This window comes from Osmia bicornis, chromosome 1 (assembly GCF_907164935.1).
Source record: "Osmia bicornis bicornis chromosome 1, iOsmBic2.1, whole genome shotgun sequence".
Classification (NCBI taxonomy): domain Eukaryota; kingdom Metazoa; phylum Arthropoda; class Insecta; order Hymenoptera; family Megachilidae; genus Osmia; species Osmia bicornis.
In genome coordinates, this window is record NC_060216.1 from 4,976,609 (window position 1) to 4,992,264 (window position 15,656).

At 38.1% G+C, this 15,656-nt stretch overlaps 2 protein-coding genes across 4 annotated transcripts; one reads left to right on the forward strand and one right to left on the reverse strand.

Annotated features, from left to right (window-relative positions):
* The first annotated feature begins 235 nt into the window (after nucleotides 1-235).
* LOC114881046 (cilia- and flagella-associated protein 251-like) lies at nucleotides 236-6,173 on the forward strand. Its single transcript, XM_029197657.2, has 19 exons — nucleotides 236-270; nucleotides 466-620; nucleotides 690-805; nucleotides 1,110-1,230; nucleotides 1,305-1,407; nucleotides 1,469-1,632; nucleotides 1,693-1,965; nucleotides 2,053-2,161; nucleotides 2,241-2,452; nucleotides 2,535-2,686; nucleotides 2,772-2,977; nucleotides 3,039-3,168; nucleotides 3,236-3,325; nucleotides 3,452-3,583; nucleotides 4,330-4,421; nucleotides 4,495-4,729; nucleotides 4,800-5,082; nucleotides 5,158-5,291; nucleotides 6,008-6,173. The coding sequence occupies exons 2-19, from the start codon at nucleotides 509-511 to the stop codon at nucleotides 6,161-6,163; spliced, it is 2,820 nt and encodes a 939-aa protein (XP_029053490.2). The 5' UTR covers nucleotides 236-270; nucleotides 466-508; the 3' UTR covers nucleotides 6,164-6,173.
* LOC114881045 lies at nucleotides 6,079-14,528 on the reverse strand. Of its 3 annotated transcripts, none has more exons than XM_029197656.2 (2): nucleotides 14,053-14,528; nucleotides 6,079-13,097 (listed from the first exon to the last, which is right to left on the reverse strand). In XM_029197656.2, the coding sequence occupies exon 2, from the start codon at nucleotides 13,065-13,067 to the stop codon at nucleotides 7,647-7,649; it is 5,421 nt and encodes a 1,806-aa protein (XP_029053489.2). In that variant the 5' UTR covers nucleotides 13,068-13,097; nucleotides 14,053-14,528; the 3' UTR covers nucleotides 6,079-7,646. The 3 variants fall into 3 exon arrangements, with proteins under 3 accessions (XP_029053489.2, XP_029053486.2, XP_029053488.2); XM_029197653.2 differs by having other exon boundaries at nucleotides 13,939-14,528; XM_029197655.2 differs by having other exon boundaries at nucleotides 13,697-14,528.
* Nucleotides 14,529-15,656: the final 1,128 nt, after the last annotated feature.

Genomic DNA, 15,656 nt, shown 5'->3' on the forward strand with positions numbered 1-15,656 from the left:
TTCTTTCTTTTTTTAATTCATTATTCGATACAACTTTTGCCCAACGAATCCTATTATACCGACGTAGTGCCGATGCACTTGATCACGACCGCGCGGAGCATACCCAACACTCTCGTGATTCGGCCCGCACTAACGGCGCGCTCTGATTGGCCAGTGTTTTTCGTTAATAACTCGAAAACGAAGCCTTTACCAACATTTTGGCAAAGGAAAAAGTTGTTCAGAATAACCTCACCAATCATCTCTCTTCGGCTCCTATCCCAGTTCTGGGAGGTAATTCAAGTTTTTTTTTCAGCAAAATGAAGTGAGGACGATATCAATTTCCACAAACGGGAAATGGCTGCTGTCGGGGGATTTTGATAAGGATTCCGTGATTGTCATTTGGGATACTGAAACTGGGTTAAAAAATTATATTACAACAATAGATTTTAAACAACCCCAGTAATAATAGTATTTAAATATTTTTAGTGTGCCAATTTGCACTTTATTTCATCCGCACGGTGAGCACGAGATGACCGCAGCAAGGATCAGTCCAAATGCTAAATACGTAGTTACCATTGGAAATGAAATAAATCAAAAAGTTCATTTCTGGCTGTGGACGTACGGGAAAGACGAACCTGATGGTTAATTAATCACTATATTCAATTGCCTATCAATTTTTTTTAGAAATAATCGCCAAAATCTTTTTTTAGGAATTATGGAATTAATTGAAATTAGTGGTGACAGAGTGAAGGACATAGCTTTCAACGAGGATCTTCCGGAAGAATTCGTTTTAACCGCTGATGCTAATGTAGTATTCTGCAAGTGGGTTCGTATGAATTTTTTCTATACGAATCTACTTATGGTAGGTACTGTTCACCGATGATAAGAAGTCTCGCGGGACGGCAGAGGGGCAAGAGGAGATACTACGCACACATCAACTGACCCCCTAGTTTTACACGAGCCTGATTAGTGACGTGACCGCGTCGACCAATCATACGTCACGGTCGACGTCACGTGTGAGCTGAGGTGGGGCGCCGCCAATCAGATTGCGTTATTTTCATGGGACTTCTTGTGATTGGTGGACAGTACTTATTTACATTAAAACGAAATAAAACATTTTTCTGAATTAGGAAAACAATGAGTTGACGCGTTATTACCCCCAAATCTTTGGTAACGCACTGCGATATGGAAACTTTAATTGTTCCTGTTTCATATCGAAATCACATCGGGTGGTAACGTCATCGACAAACGGTATTATTTTTATATCCGCATCTCCTTACATTTGTTTCTAATTTTATCTGATTATTATACATATTCGAATACAGGATATATTTTGCTTTGGAGCATTGTCAGTGGTACAGAAAGGAGCCACGTTAAATCTGTGCGGCTCCATAAATGCAGTATCACCGCACTAATACATCACGATGGGTATTTCACCATTTTTTTTAAATTAAATATGAATACAATTCCGTGTAATTTACTATTTTAGATTGATAGTGGTTGGCACAGCGGGGGGCCGAATTTGTTTCTACGATATCGAGTTAAAAATACTTTATGCGTGCCAAAATTCTTATTTAGATTGTATACAGTCGATCAGCTTTGAACTAAGAACCTCGTTATTAGCTCCTGTGCCCGTAGTCAGTGAATCTGAACGTAAGTCCATCGAAACATTTTCGTTTATTTTTAAAAAATATTATGAGATATTTCTTGCAGTTGAATTCAGTGAAGAAGACAGTGTAGAATATGAAGGAGAGTTTGAAGGACATTCAGAAAGTAAACTAGAAGACTCTCTCTGCGATGAGAAGATTGGATATTTAAAAAAAATCGAATCACTAATCTTGGAGGAAGTTGAATCTTCCGCGACTGTCAATTTGGAACCTATGCTTAGAAATCACAATAGAGACAAAGAAAATTTTACGAAATCTATTGGGCCTATAGATACTACTCTTGAAAGTTCTCTTTTTTACACTGACAATTTCATTGTCAGTAAGCAATATCATTTTTTATATTTCACTAAAATCTACTTTCTATTATTAATTTATATATTCTTAAAACTGGTAATATTGTTTAAAGGTTCGTTAAATGGATCAATTGCATTAATTGACATACCCTCACTGAAATGCAAATTTATCTTTCAAGACACGGGTGGACTGATTACCAGTTTGGATGCTCATCCGCGAAGGTTTTTATAAGTTTCTTATTAGTTATAAATAATAGCTCTTTTGCTATAGCTTAATACTGATTTGTTTTTTTATTACAAGTGATTTCATAGTCACCGGAAATGCTCACGGCTTACTGTGTTTATATGATTACAAGAAGCGCAAAGTTATTCTACGCCGGAAGACTCCTCCTCTTCCAGATTTGAACTTGTTGATTGAACATCAAGTGAAATGCGGTCACATTGTTTATTCTACGTGCCCCCAGAACAACGAAAAATTAACTGCGATTACGGTGCTAAAATATTCACCAGCAGGCAAGGATTCATTTTCTCCAGTATAATTGAATCATTGTCAATAAATAAATGTGTTTAAAAATATATAAAACATTTGATTCAGGTGACATGCTCGCGTGTGGCCTTGAAAATGGAGTATTATGGATGTTGCACCCCATTACTCTAGATCCTCTTGATGAAATCCCTTACAAGCATTCCACAGAATCAATACATAAATTAATTTTTACAGAATGCGCCGAATATATGGCTTATTCGGTGAAATTCTCAGAATAAACTAATTCTTTTCTCATTTTTATCCTCGAGGTTCGAAATGTATATAAATTCTTTTGATTCCGCCCAGGATAACACACAGGTAATAGCAGTATTCAAAAGAAATCGTCAACTATTTTTTGGAAATTATCTGTGGAATTTCCTCGGAAAATATCGTGTTCATAATGGAGTAATAAGGGATCTACTTTTTGGACCAGCTACCTGTAACAGTGTCGTACCTCGATTGTTTTCATTGGGGGAAGATAAGAATCTGATCGAGTACAATCTTGAAGATAGGTATGGAAAACAATTTTTCTCAACAATTTAGGTTTGTAAGATGACATTTTGTATTTTCAAGTGGACCATATCCTGATCCTGGTTTATTGATAGCTGAAATCTATCAAATTGAGTATACTGCCATTCCCCTTTGCCTTGCATGGTATCCTGAGTTGGGTATTGAAAAATTTTTAATGATCTCTAATTCTGAGGTAATCGTCATCGAATTCTAAGCGACTAATATCTTTACCCAGACATCTAATAGATTTAATTAATTAGTACAAGTACAGGTTACTGAATGATCAAACCAAAATGATCCGAGGAACATTTTTGGGTCCGCTTTTTAGTACACCAGTTCGATATCTCAAGGTAATCAAAGACAATAAATTCATTTGTTAATCGAAAAAGACAAGTTATCCCTTTTGTGAACGCTGAATCTTCTAAGAAGCAATATTCTTCGAGTCGCTTTCTAATAAAAAAATTTCATATTTTCAGGTAATACCTGGTATGGAGCTTAAGGGTGGAGGGTACATAATATTTGCGACTGAAAAGGAAATCGGTCTTCAAATATATCCTTTTGATGGTAATCCTTATAAGATTTTGGGAATGATAGGCCACCCACGTAAGGTACAAAAGTGCATGTATTTCTATTTAAAGGGTATAGCCGGATAAGATGGTCAAAAGTGCCCCCAAACCAAATTCGACTTGCTATGAACCATTCGATAGGTGATAAAAAAAAAAACCAGTCTGTACCAAATTTCAACCCTGTATCTCATCCGGGAGGGTAGTTACCGGTAAAAATGTGATTGCGAGGTTTTTGGCCAATTTCTCCTATTTAATGACATTCGAAAATTCTGAAAAAAATCAGAGACATTTCTACTTGTGAGGCACATATTACACTTCTGCCAAAAATCTGAAAAAAATTGAGGATAATAGTATCAATAATATACACTTATAAACAAAATACGATCGTAGGACCTCATCTCCTTCAATACAAAATCGCCATTTTTCAGGATTTTTCGACGTTTTTGATTTTTCACGGCTTCAGTTTTCAATATAAAAATCTGAAAAAATTCTGTAATATGTGCCTCATAAGTAGAAATGTCTCTGATTTTTTTTCAGAATTTTCGAATGTCATTAAATAGGAGAAATTGGCCAAAAACCTCGCAATCACATTTTTACCCGTAACTACCCTCCCAGATGAGATACAGGGTTGAAACTTGGCACAGACTGGTTTTTTTTTATCACCTATCGAATGGTTCATAGCAAGTCGAATTTGGTTTGGGGGCACTTTTGACCATCTTATCCGGCTATACCCTTTATAGAATATATTGATAGAGCTTTAGAAGAATTTATCTGTTCAATTTCAATAGGTTACTAATATTTCTATTAACTCGGATGGTAACATATTGTTCACTTCCGGTCACAACGATCACTGCGTGTTGATGTGGAAAATAAAATGCAGGTAAACGTTATAATTATTTATGATTGAAACAAAAAATTCTGAGGAATGTAAAATAAATGTTATTTTTGCTTAGATCTGTTGATGTGTTAGCACGTTTAGGGGGTGAAAGCCTTAATCCATATTACTGCCTTATTCAAGGTGGCAAAACAGGATGGTTTATTAATGAAATGAGAGATTTCTTTTATTACGCTCAAATCTTGCAGCAAGGAGAAAACACGATAGCCATCAGAACAGTATCCGAAACGATTTCCATTAAACAGATAACAAATCTTATGCGTGCCGTTGGATATTATCCCAGCAACGAAGAAGTGACAAATATTCTATTCAATACCAAATTATTTCCTAACTATGTCCTAAAATTCTATATTAATGTTCCAGATAGAGATTTTTATGGGGGAGATTTCTTACAGAAATTATGCTGACACTGGTCAACTAGTTGAGGAGGTTACATTCGAGCAGTATGTGAAACTTTATATAAATCATCGGCCAGCATTTGGAATTTCTATGCATCAGTTACAGGAAGCTTTTCAGATTTTTTCAAACCCACATCGAAGAGTATCGCTGAAAGAGGAGAACCCAGTAATGACTCGAGACAGATTTGTAAAAATACTGTTTGGTGAAGGCCCTGAAGGAATGCTGAAAGACACTGACAATCTTTTTGGTCAGTTTATATGTATCTGTAGAAAAATCTTGGCCTCTAATTGTTTTGAAAAACACGTGTAACTTTTTGTTTTAGGAGAACCGTTGACATCTCACGAAGCATTCGTATATTTGACATTTTTGATAAACTCTGATGAGCATTTGGAGGATTTGTTTTATCGAGATAAGGATACACGATCTCCGTCGGTGGAGTTTACGTTTTTACCAGAAGTAACTATCACCTTTTTTATTTTTAAATTTTAGTAAATAAAAGAACAACATGTCCTTTTTTCCTAAAATAATTCCAAAAGCTATTAAATTACAATAAATTATTTACAAATTTATTAAATTTATTATATGAATCGATTCATATTTCTGGATGTGAATCGTGACTGAAAGTTCTGAGTATGATATTTTTTTAATATTGGATATTCAGATTTTCTAAGAAAATTTACAGAAAAACACCTATCATAAATATTAACACCAGGGAAAAACACTATCAGAGTGCGAATAAATGAAAAAGAAGATTAATCGTTTTTAGGCTCGCCGAAAGTAATGTATTATTGTTTTATAATACAGAGAATATCTTACAAAGATTTTATCACGGACATCATGGGTATCGAGTCGCCGGAGGAAACGAGGGCTGACGATGATTAAGTAATCTGTGTCATTACTTGCATTGCTGGCACGTTAATGTCGATTATTATTATTATTATTATTATTAATATTATTATCGTTATTATCATTATCATTAATTATTATTATCGTTATAATGTACTTGCGAGTTCTATTAAACATGTACGAACACTAACGTATTTATCCGTTTCGTTTCTTGAAGCGTAAAAAGAAAGGAAAATATTAATTTGAAAATTTGTTTAAAAATAATTCTCATAAATACTCGACTTTTTACTCTTTGGATTATTTTAAAATAAACTTCAATGTTTCAGCCAATGGTTTGTACGAGCTCAGCAGCAGTCGACTATCGTCCAACGATAAACGAAAACAAAAAACAACAAAATTCGCGATGGAATATCGTTTTATTTGATATTTTGTTCGCTAAATATCACATCGAAATCTTGGCAAGTATAACGTTGACTGGCTAGAGAGAATTTAGCGCAATTTCAACAGGATCTATAATCTTCAATTGGCGATAAAGCAGCCACGAACAAACTAGAGCAAGAGAACTAGACTAGAAAAAAGAAAACGATAAAAGACCTGCTGGTTAACTCGTCGATTACTCTTAAAACAAAGCGGTAAAAAAGTAGAGGAACTGGGAGAAACAGAAATTCAACGCGTGAAATTATAAAAAATTTGGAAGGTTCATATGTTAAAAAAGAACAGATCAGGTAAGAAGAACAAAACTGCTAGGAAAGCTTGGGGAATATATGTCACACGTTTCCAGACAATTAATACGTTGACTGCCACTGTAGAAGATGAATAATTATTATTAATGGTATTTACAATTTTTCTCTATACTTATCTTTTGCAATCATTTTTGCGTACTGGTAAAGAGACTGAATTTATGAGTATCTGCTAAAATGGTTTGCCACTTAATCGAAAATAATGGTCGCCAATGATCCCTCCTCGTATGGCAGTCAATGTATTAAAAGCAGTGATCATCGAAGGGTTACGATCATCGAATGGGGGCACAGACACCGCCAGCAGTGCCGACAGTTGTATCAGCCGCGATATCCCGATTTCAAGATTTCGAATTGATAAAAACACAGCCCTCCCCTCTGGTGCTAGGCTTGAACAATATCTCGCTCTACGACGCAGCCTAGATTTCGCTTCTAGAACGCTATGCTTGCCTATCGGCTACCACTAATCAATTTATACACCGCGCACTTTTCTCTTCGTCCTTTAAAAGAAGTACAAACAAATGTACACAAAAAACCTTACTTCATTGTTATAAACTCTAAGGCGTATTTACAAGTTATATACAAATGTTTACCGTTCTCGTATCGACTTAAGAAAAATATTAACATGGAACAGCGTATGATTGATTCGTTTTGTTTACCAAGAAAAAAAGAAAGGAAACGCTGGGAATTTGATGATCGATTAATTCTCTCTCCCTCCCTTTTTCTTTTTCGTATAACATGTAACAAGTATAATTGCCGGTGCGATTTTAAAGAGAATATATCATTTTTCATGCAAATAAAAACAAACAGTTTGCAATATTTTAAATTAACTAACAATCACTTGACCACTTGAACAATTTTAACTCTAGATTTACTCTGCTAAAGACGCAATAAAAATCTAAAACATTCGAATACTGCTTTAACTCTGACTAAACTGAAAAATTACAAGAAACTTAAATAGTTAAAATGAATATCGTTTCACGTAAAGAAAATTACGATAGTCAAGTATTAATATTACAGTTTTAATAAAAATATTTAAATAGACTCTTTATTCCAAGACTGAACGATAAAACGAAAACTGCATTTCACTTGCACCGTATCGTTTATTAATAAATGTAATTATTCAGAAGATAACTAGCCAGAGAAACAAAGAGGGAGAGAGAATCGAACGTTCATTTTGAAGTATGCCTACACAGCAAATTCAATAGGCGGACACCATCCGCTGCTATCAGTCAAAGTAGTCCTCGCTGTTCTGCACGATTCCGTGCTTCTTTCGACAGTCCGGACAATACCATTTACCTTTCGGTGGCACCATGATGCCGACGCACTCGAAATGAAACCACTCGATGCGACAGTCTTCGGCGTCGCAGGCGATCATCTCCGACACTTCGTCGTACGGGCACTGACAGTAACAATAGAGATTAACCGGCCGTTCCGCTACCGTCGTGTTACTCTCCGCCAGATGCGTTTGCATCTGTTGGCTAGCCTCTACCTCGGAGTCGCTAGACTCGCTGCTGCTCTCGGCCGGTTCCTCCGAGTCGGTGGCGGAAGCCGTAGCGAGTCCGAGGTTCTCCGGCTGGCTCTCCTGTATCGGCGGCCTGTACGCCACGGACTTGCCCCCGAAGGTCAGCCTCGCGGGCAACGTCTTAATGCTCGGTGTGATCGCGAACGTAGGCGTCTCCGCCTTCCTCCACTTCGTCACCGGTTGCTTCTCCACCTCGTCGTCGCTGGAGTCGCCGTAGAATCGTTTCGGTACCCGTTTCCGCTTCGACGAACGCTTGTTCTCTGGCTCCGAACCGCTGCCACCGATGTTCTGACTGGTCATACCGACTGCCTGAGACTCGACGGACGCGTTCGCCAGGTGCGCGTCGTTCGTCGAGCCCAGAGGCATCGTCTGCTGCATCAGCGTCGGCGACGAAGCCGGGTAACTGGGGTTCTTTTGGTAAAACGCTTTAGGAATGTTTAGTTTTATAGACTCGACTGGTGGTGCCACGTTCCGCTGTTTCGCTCTCTCGCCCTTCTTTCGCTTCTTCGTCTTCACTTTCCTCTTCTGTTGCGATTGGTCCTCCGTGGCGGTGGACATCTGGTCCGGTGATGGGATAGCGGTGTCGACGTCCGTTAAGCCGTTGTTCAACGGCATCGCCGACTCCGTGGACGCCGGAGCCACCGCCGCCAAAAGCAGCAACTGGTTCCGTTTTTCCGCGAGCAACTTATTCGCCAGTTGCTGCGGATGCTCGTCGTAGAAGTCCTCGTCCGTCTCCGTCTCCTCGGTCTCCAGGTCGGACTCTCTTAGCAGAAGCTGTGGCAGACAAACTGGCTCTGCCGCGGCTCCTCCACCGTTCTCCATCTCCGCTGAAGCTTCCTTGTTCTCCTGGTCCAAGCGTCCAGCCTCCAACTCCTGCGCGCCGTCTTTATCTTTCTTCCGTTCCTTGCGTTTCTTTGGAGAATTCTCTGACGTGGAACTGTCCGAATCGGAGCTACTGCTAGAACTGGAAGAACTACCCGAAGAAGAGCTACTACAGCTGCAATTGGTACCACAAGAACAACTGCTCGAATCGCTGTCGCTAGACGAATCACTGGACGAGGTACTTCCGTTTTGTTTCTTCTTCTTAGGACTCTTCGCCTTCTTCTTATTCGGATCCTCCTCGCTGACGCTTTGCATTCCATTGTTCTCGGCCGGATTTTTCTGCGCTTTGTTTAAATAATCTTGGTCCCCGCTCGGAGTCACTTCCTCTTTCTCATTTAATTTCGCCTCTGGTTGCTTCTCTTTCTCCTTGTCAGACCATACCACGCAGTAATCGTGGTCAGCTAACACTATACTCCTAAGGAATGCGACGTCAGTTTCTGGCTCTGGTTCTTGCTCTGGTTCCTTGATGAAATTGTTCCCAGAGTCCTTCATCTCCAAGCTGGCTGTGTAGGACTTAAAATTGTCCCAGATACCGTCCATGATCTGCGCCCCTTGTTCCTTTTCTTCCTCGTTCTGTTCCACCTCCACTATGCTGTCCGCTGCCGGTTCAGAGGAAACTGCGTTTTGTTGATCCATGGGAGGCTCTTTGGAATCCTCCTCGGTTGGTTTGCTCTTCTCGATTGCCTCCGGTTCTTTAATTTCGACTTTCTCTTCCTCGGAATCCGTATCACTTTCGGAAGAAAGATTCAGAGGGGGTAGGTCGTAGACGTCGACGACCTTCTTCACAGGTTCCTTCGCCTCTTTGGTGGATTCAGAGGCGGCCGAGTTGCTGTCGGCCACGACTGCTTTTTCCTTGTCCGATTTTTCTTCGTCGAGCATCGGTGGTTGGCTCGTGGTGTCCGCTAGACTCGCGCTAACCGGTGGCGGTTCTTTATGAGCGTTCTCGTGTTTGGTCAAAAGCTTTCGGGATATGAATCGCTCGGAACACTCGCTACAAGCGTACGGTTGGTCTCCGGAATGTAATCTCTTATGCACCTTCAGGGCGACCGCTCGCGAGAAGCTGGACCCGCATTCCTCGCAAACGAAAGCCGTGGGTGGTATGCAGAAATGATAAATATGCGGCCACTTTTTCTGCAGGCATTTCTTGCACAGCACGCTCTCCGTTCCGTGCTTCCAGAATAAGTGTTTCGTGATGTCCGGTTTGTTTCTGTACGCGATGCCGCACCTGTAGCACAAATGATGAAGCTTGTGCTTCCACACGTGGTTCGATAACCGCTGCTGATTCCCAGTCGACTCCAAGCACACATCGCACGCGTGATGCCGTTTACGCAAGTGAACCATTAGCCTAAACGCGGATGGCAGATTCGACACGGGGCACAGACAACACCTGTACTTGACGTTAATGTTCGGAGAGTACGTTCCGGGGCACAGGTGACAAAGTAATTCGCTATAACTATAGAAAGTCGATTTACACATTATACAGATTAAGATTGTCTTTTGATGCATCTTCCTATTATGCAGGTAAAGTTCCTTGTGTATGGCAGAATGAAATCTACAATGAAAACACTCGTACGTTCTTACACTCGGGACATTGTATGTACCGTTTTCGCTGCTATAAGAATCTAAATTAAAGAACTGGGAATCCAACTCGTCCAGGGACTTCTTCACTCGGGCGACGAACTGTTCTGCTTGAATGATTATAGCAGGATGCTGAGGTTGAAACTTGTGTTCCGCGAGCATATGTAATCCTAATTGTTTACCGTTAACTGCTATATGGCGTGCGTGATTACAGTAGACACAGAAGGGACTGGCTGCCTCTATGCAACGTTTCAATAAATCATCTATCTCTATACTATCTAAAATACCATCAACGTTAAGGTCGATACAAGGAACATCCTCCCCAGCTAACATTATTCCGTCGTTTGGCTGCGTTTGAAGCTCCACACTATTTTCTGCCTCGTTTTGATTAACATCCTTCTCTTGTTCCTCGATATCATCATTCCCATTCTCGTTAATATCAATTGATTTTTCTTCAGTTATTTCTATTTGGTTTTCATCGCTTCCAATATTCATGTCAGACTCGACCTTATCTTCAGCTACTTTTTTAACTTCCTTGGCTTCTTCAACTTCCTCTGTTCCTTCCGAATTACTATCTACTACTGCTAATTTGAAACTGTCCGAATCGCTGTCTCCGTCGTGCGTTTGAAAGCTGGCGTTGTTCTCCTTGTTATCCTTCTCAGAAACACTGGATTCTTTTTCTTCCGCCACCGAACTATCCGCGTTGTTATTTTCCTCGGATTTCTCGTTAACGTCATCGTTTTCTATACTCTCGCTTTTAGTCGTAACGGTAAACTGAGAGTTCTTGTTGGTACATATTTTGATAACTAAGCTTCTATCGGAAGTTTCAGCGGCATTGAACGATACCGAAGATTGAGATTCGTTAGGTACATCTAAATTTTCTTTATTTTCATTCTCGCTAGTATCTTCTTTAGACTGTAAATCGGATACCTGTAATTCGTGTTGAGGACTAAATAACGAACGATTGACAGGACTGTGGGCAGAGCTTTCTGATACTCTTGAAGGAGAATCGCTTTTAGTTTCCATTTCAGTCTCTAATGTCTCATCTTTATGTACATCTTCTGCTTCATCATTTATCAAATTTGATTCGTTTACTGTAATATCAGTTTTCTCGTTTGAACCCGGTGTTTCTGTATTCTGTTTGCTTATTTTATCACAATCGACTTCTGTTTTATCAGACACATCCAACGTATCGACCGAGCCAGTAATCTCTTTCTTAATTGTATTTGAATCTTCTACGTTGTTTGTACACCGTGACACCTCCATAATAGTCTCAGTTACGCTATCATATGGCATATTATGGCTGTTCGTGTCAATCGATGGCTGTAATTCAGAATTTTTCGGACAAACCGCATTTTCATTAGTTTCTTCTCTCGCCTCACAGGAGTTTTCAGTGTACTTCGAGACTTCCATTATCGTCTCTGACACGGTATCCTTAATCGCATTATGCGTGACTTCGTTTTCAGAATTCTCGTCTCTACTTAAAGTTTCATCCGATAGTTGACTTTCGTTCGGTCGAGACGCGGCAATTTTATTATTTGTCTTTTTCGTATGCGTGTTCGCCTTTTGTTGATTCGACACACTATCCTCTATGTGTTTAGACCTATGATTTTTTATTAACTTCCTTGAGACAGTTTTATTTCCACCACTTACAGCTTTGTCAAGCACGTGCGTTGGTATCACGCTCGCTTGTGGACTAACCGGTAACACAGAATTAACTTCTTTGCTCGTGTCAACAGCTAAACTGCACGTACTTGCATGCGTACCTGTTTGCCTGCACAGTGTGCATATGGATGCAGTGACCTCTTGTTTGGACGTTGGCGAGCAAAAGTGATTATAAAAATTATCCGTTTCTGAAAAAACTTTCTCGCAAGAGCAACAAACTAAATAACACGATCCTTTAAAAGCACCATAGAAATCTTCAACAGACGTGAACGCCATTTCTGGAACACTATGTTTTTTGGTTAAATGATACGACAATCTTTCTGCTTGACCAAACATTCCAAGACAGAACAAACATATATGGCGTTTGTGAATATCCCTCATGTGTAAAAATAAATTCCAATTTTCAAAGTATGTGCCACAGGCTGCACAAAGATAAACTTTTCTTGTAATTTTAAAATTTGGAGAAGGTGGCATCGTGGATGATTCCGATGTGCTAGGCATTGGCGTCATCGTAGAGTTGCAAGTGCACGAACTTTGCTTCAATGTAGAACACAAATTAGACGATGAGTTACACTTCGTACACTTATTCTTTGTTGAAGGCTGAAGACCCAAATATTGGGCATATTCGGTTATTTTCCCTCTCTTAATCTCTGCTTTCTTTTCCTTGCTACTTTTTGGTGATACATTAGAATGCAGCGACTGCTGTTCCTGTGCTATAATTTTTGCTGTGTTTGTTTGTATTTCTTGTGCTTGTGCCAAAATCCGTTTCTTAAATCCTTTGAACACAATTTTTGATCCTGTACTATTATTTTTGCTCTGAGAATCTTTGGTTGCAACAGAATTGTACCGCAATAATTGTTTCTCTTCCTCTATTACATCAGTGTACACATTATCAATTGAAGGCTTCAATGAGTTTCCAATAGAATTATCTTTAAGCTGCTGTTTTCCCAATATGCTCCACATATCCATAACTTTACTTTCACCATCTTCATCTTCCATAGTAGCACTGTTTGGCTATAGCAGTATTACCTGCAACATACAAAATACACATTAACGAAATGAAAACATTTATGTTAGATTAATAATTAAATAAATGTTAGGTTAATAACTATTGCAGCAAATATCAAGATAATGAAACATAATTTTGTAATCATGAAATAGTTGTGCTACAAATTAATACATTTTAATCAATAGTATGCATTAGTTATAATAATTTCAAGTAAAATTATAATATTAATTAAGCATTGTATCAACTATTGAAGTTGTCAAACATGTTAGTTAAAGGAAATGCATTATTACATTAAAATTGATTATCATTAGTACTATAATTACTATTACAATTAATGTGTTCACAGAGCCACCTGTTACATTAAACTAATCAAGAAATTCTATCATTTATTAGAATACTACTATGTTAACAGTAACGAATAAAAGTTTGAAACAATATTTCACATGAGATTCAAACTCTTACATTACAAGTTCAAAGATATAAACATCTGATTTTGCTCTTAAAGACAACTTGGAAATCATAGTAAAAACATCACACATTGTGTTGACATTAACTTATAGAAGATCAAACATTATGTTTAAACTACACTTGATAAAGTAACAAGCATTTAGTATAATACCTCTGATAAGGGTATTACAAAATTGAGCACATGGTACGACATGCAAGAGGCCCTTCGCTGTGACCATCACTCCACAGTGATTCAGCCTTAAAGTTCCCAGAAAATCAGTTTACAATGATGAAACTAATGTCAAAACAAGACCAATGAACCAGGACACCGTGGTACTAAGTTTCAGCAATAGAATGTTGCTGTAAGCTTTTGTTGCACACAAGGATGATCCCAGTGCGACGAGGGTTGCATACCTTTCGGTAAACTCCGGCTTGAACGAACCACTTGAAATTATGAAAGAGCGTACACGACTTGTAAAATGTAAACGACACAATTAAACGCTCTTGAAACGATATGAAGTGGAGCACCTTAAGTGGATCGTCGCGATCCGCGCCGAAAAGGTTAGTAAAATGGCGTCATATCAATGAGCACGGCTGCGTCCGTGCTTCCAACACGTCCCCAGTGATGCCACCTTTCGTCATGTTCTACTGTATGTAGTTTCGTATAGAAGAGGTTAGGCCAAAACCATCAAAGAGAAAGAAAGTTTTTAGTATTTCGAATCTGTGATAAACAGTAAGAGACTTTGAATCTTTCTTGGAGAATGTGATCCGACTTGGGCGCGAGTGCTCTGTTGCTTGGCCCACGGCTGTCGTGCAAAAACTCGAAACGCGAAACGACGGCATCTCTCGTGGACGTACTCATATATAGAGGTGGAGAACTATCGATAGCATTATCGATATTATCGATAGTCGACACTATCGAAACGAGTATCGATAGTCTTCTAAAACTATCGATATTTTCGATAGTTGGAAATCAAAAATTTGTGGATTGCTGATGAATTTTAAGACGTATAAAATATTCATTTTAAAACAATTTCTTATAAATATATCAAAAATTGTACAAAATGTACCATTTGAAATTTCAATTTTATTTTTAATTTAACATATTTTGTCGTGTTCTACATATACAGAATCATTAATTTTAAAGCCACGTGGATTTTCAAGTTATAGTGTATTGAATTTTGGTTACAGTTATTCTACAGCGGACGAACCTTGAAATATATAAGTGTGATTTATTCATGATTAATAATTAATTTTTTGTTGTATATTTTGTTCTATTACATTTCTACTTAAGTAAGTAACTAATTTTACTTTTTGTTATTAATTGTACATTACAAGTTATTCCTAATTCTTATTTATTTTATTTTAGCAGTCTGTTTCCATTTTTTTTCATACATTTAATTAAGTATGAAGAGATATCTTACAGGAATTACAAAAGGCTCTATTCAATCGATTCACCGACGCGGCATGAATGTGTTAGTGAATTTGTAGCCAACTTCACTGCGACAAGTTCAATGCAACTCAGGGTACATAGGCATATATAAAAATATAAAATAAAATGACATACAGATATTAAACAATATTACAACGTTGTATTTTGTTTGTTGCATATGTATTTTACTAAATTCTCCTTATATTCTTACTTTTTTTTCAAAAAATATCGGAAAATTATCGATAATATCGATAGCCCGGGAATTTATTATCGATAATATCAATAGTCAACATTACCGATATTTCTCCACCTCTACTCATATACGCCCAGCGTAGTACCTGTGTTATCCCCACTCCGAATCTTAACCTGACCCAGCCGCTGGGAATGTCCAAAAAATATTTTATTTCATTTTATTTACATATTTGAAAAAAATTAATTACATAATACGAATTTTCATTAGACTAATAGTCACGTAAATCAGTGCGAAATGAATTTCTCCCAAAAATACGCTAATGAAGTGTTTTCTTAGTATGGCGTACCATAAATCTCATGTATGAAAATTTTAACCTTATTTTCAGTTTCCAATGCGTTATAAAGAAGAAATTTAATAGAGAACAAAGAATTGAATAAAGAATTGTTTTAATAAAAAGAATCGTATGTTATAAAAATATACTGTTTTATTTATATTTAATTTAATACA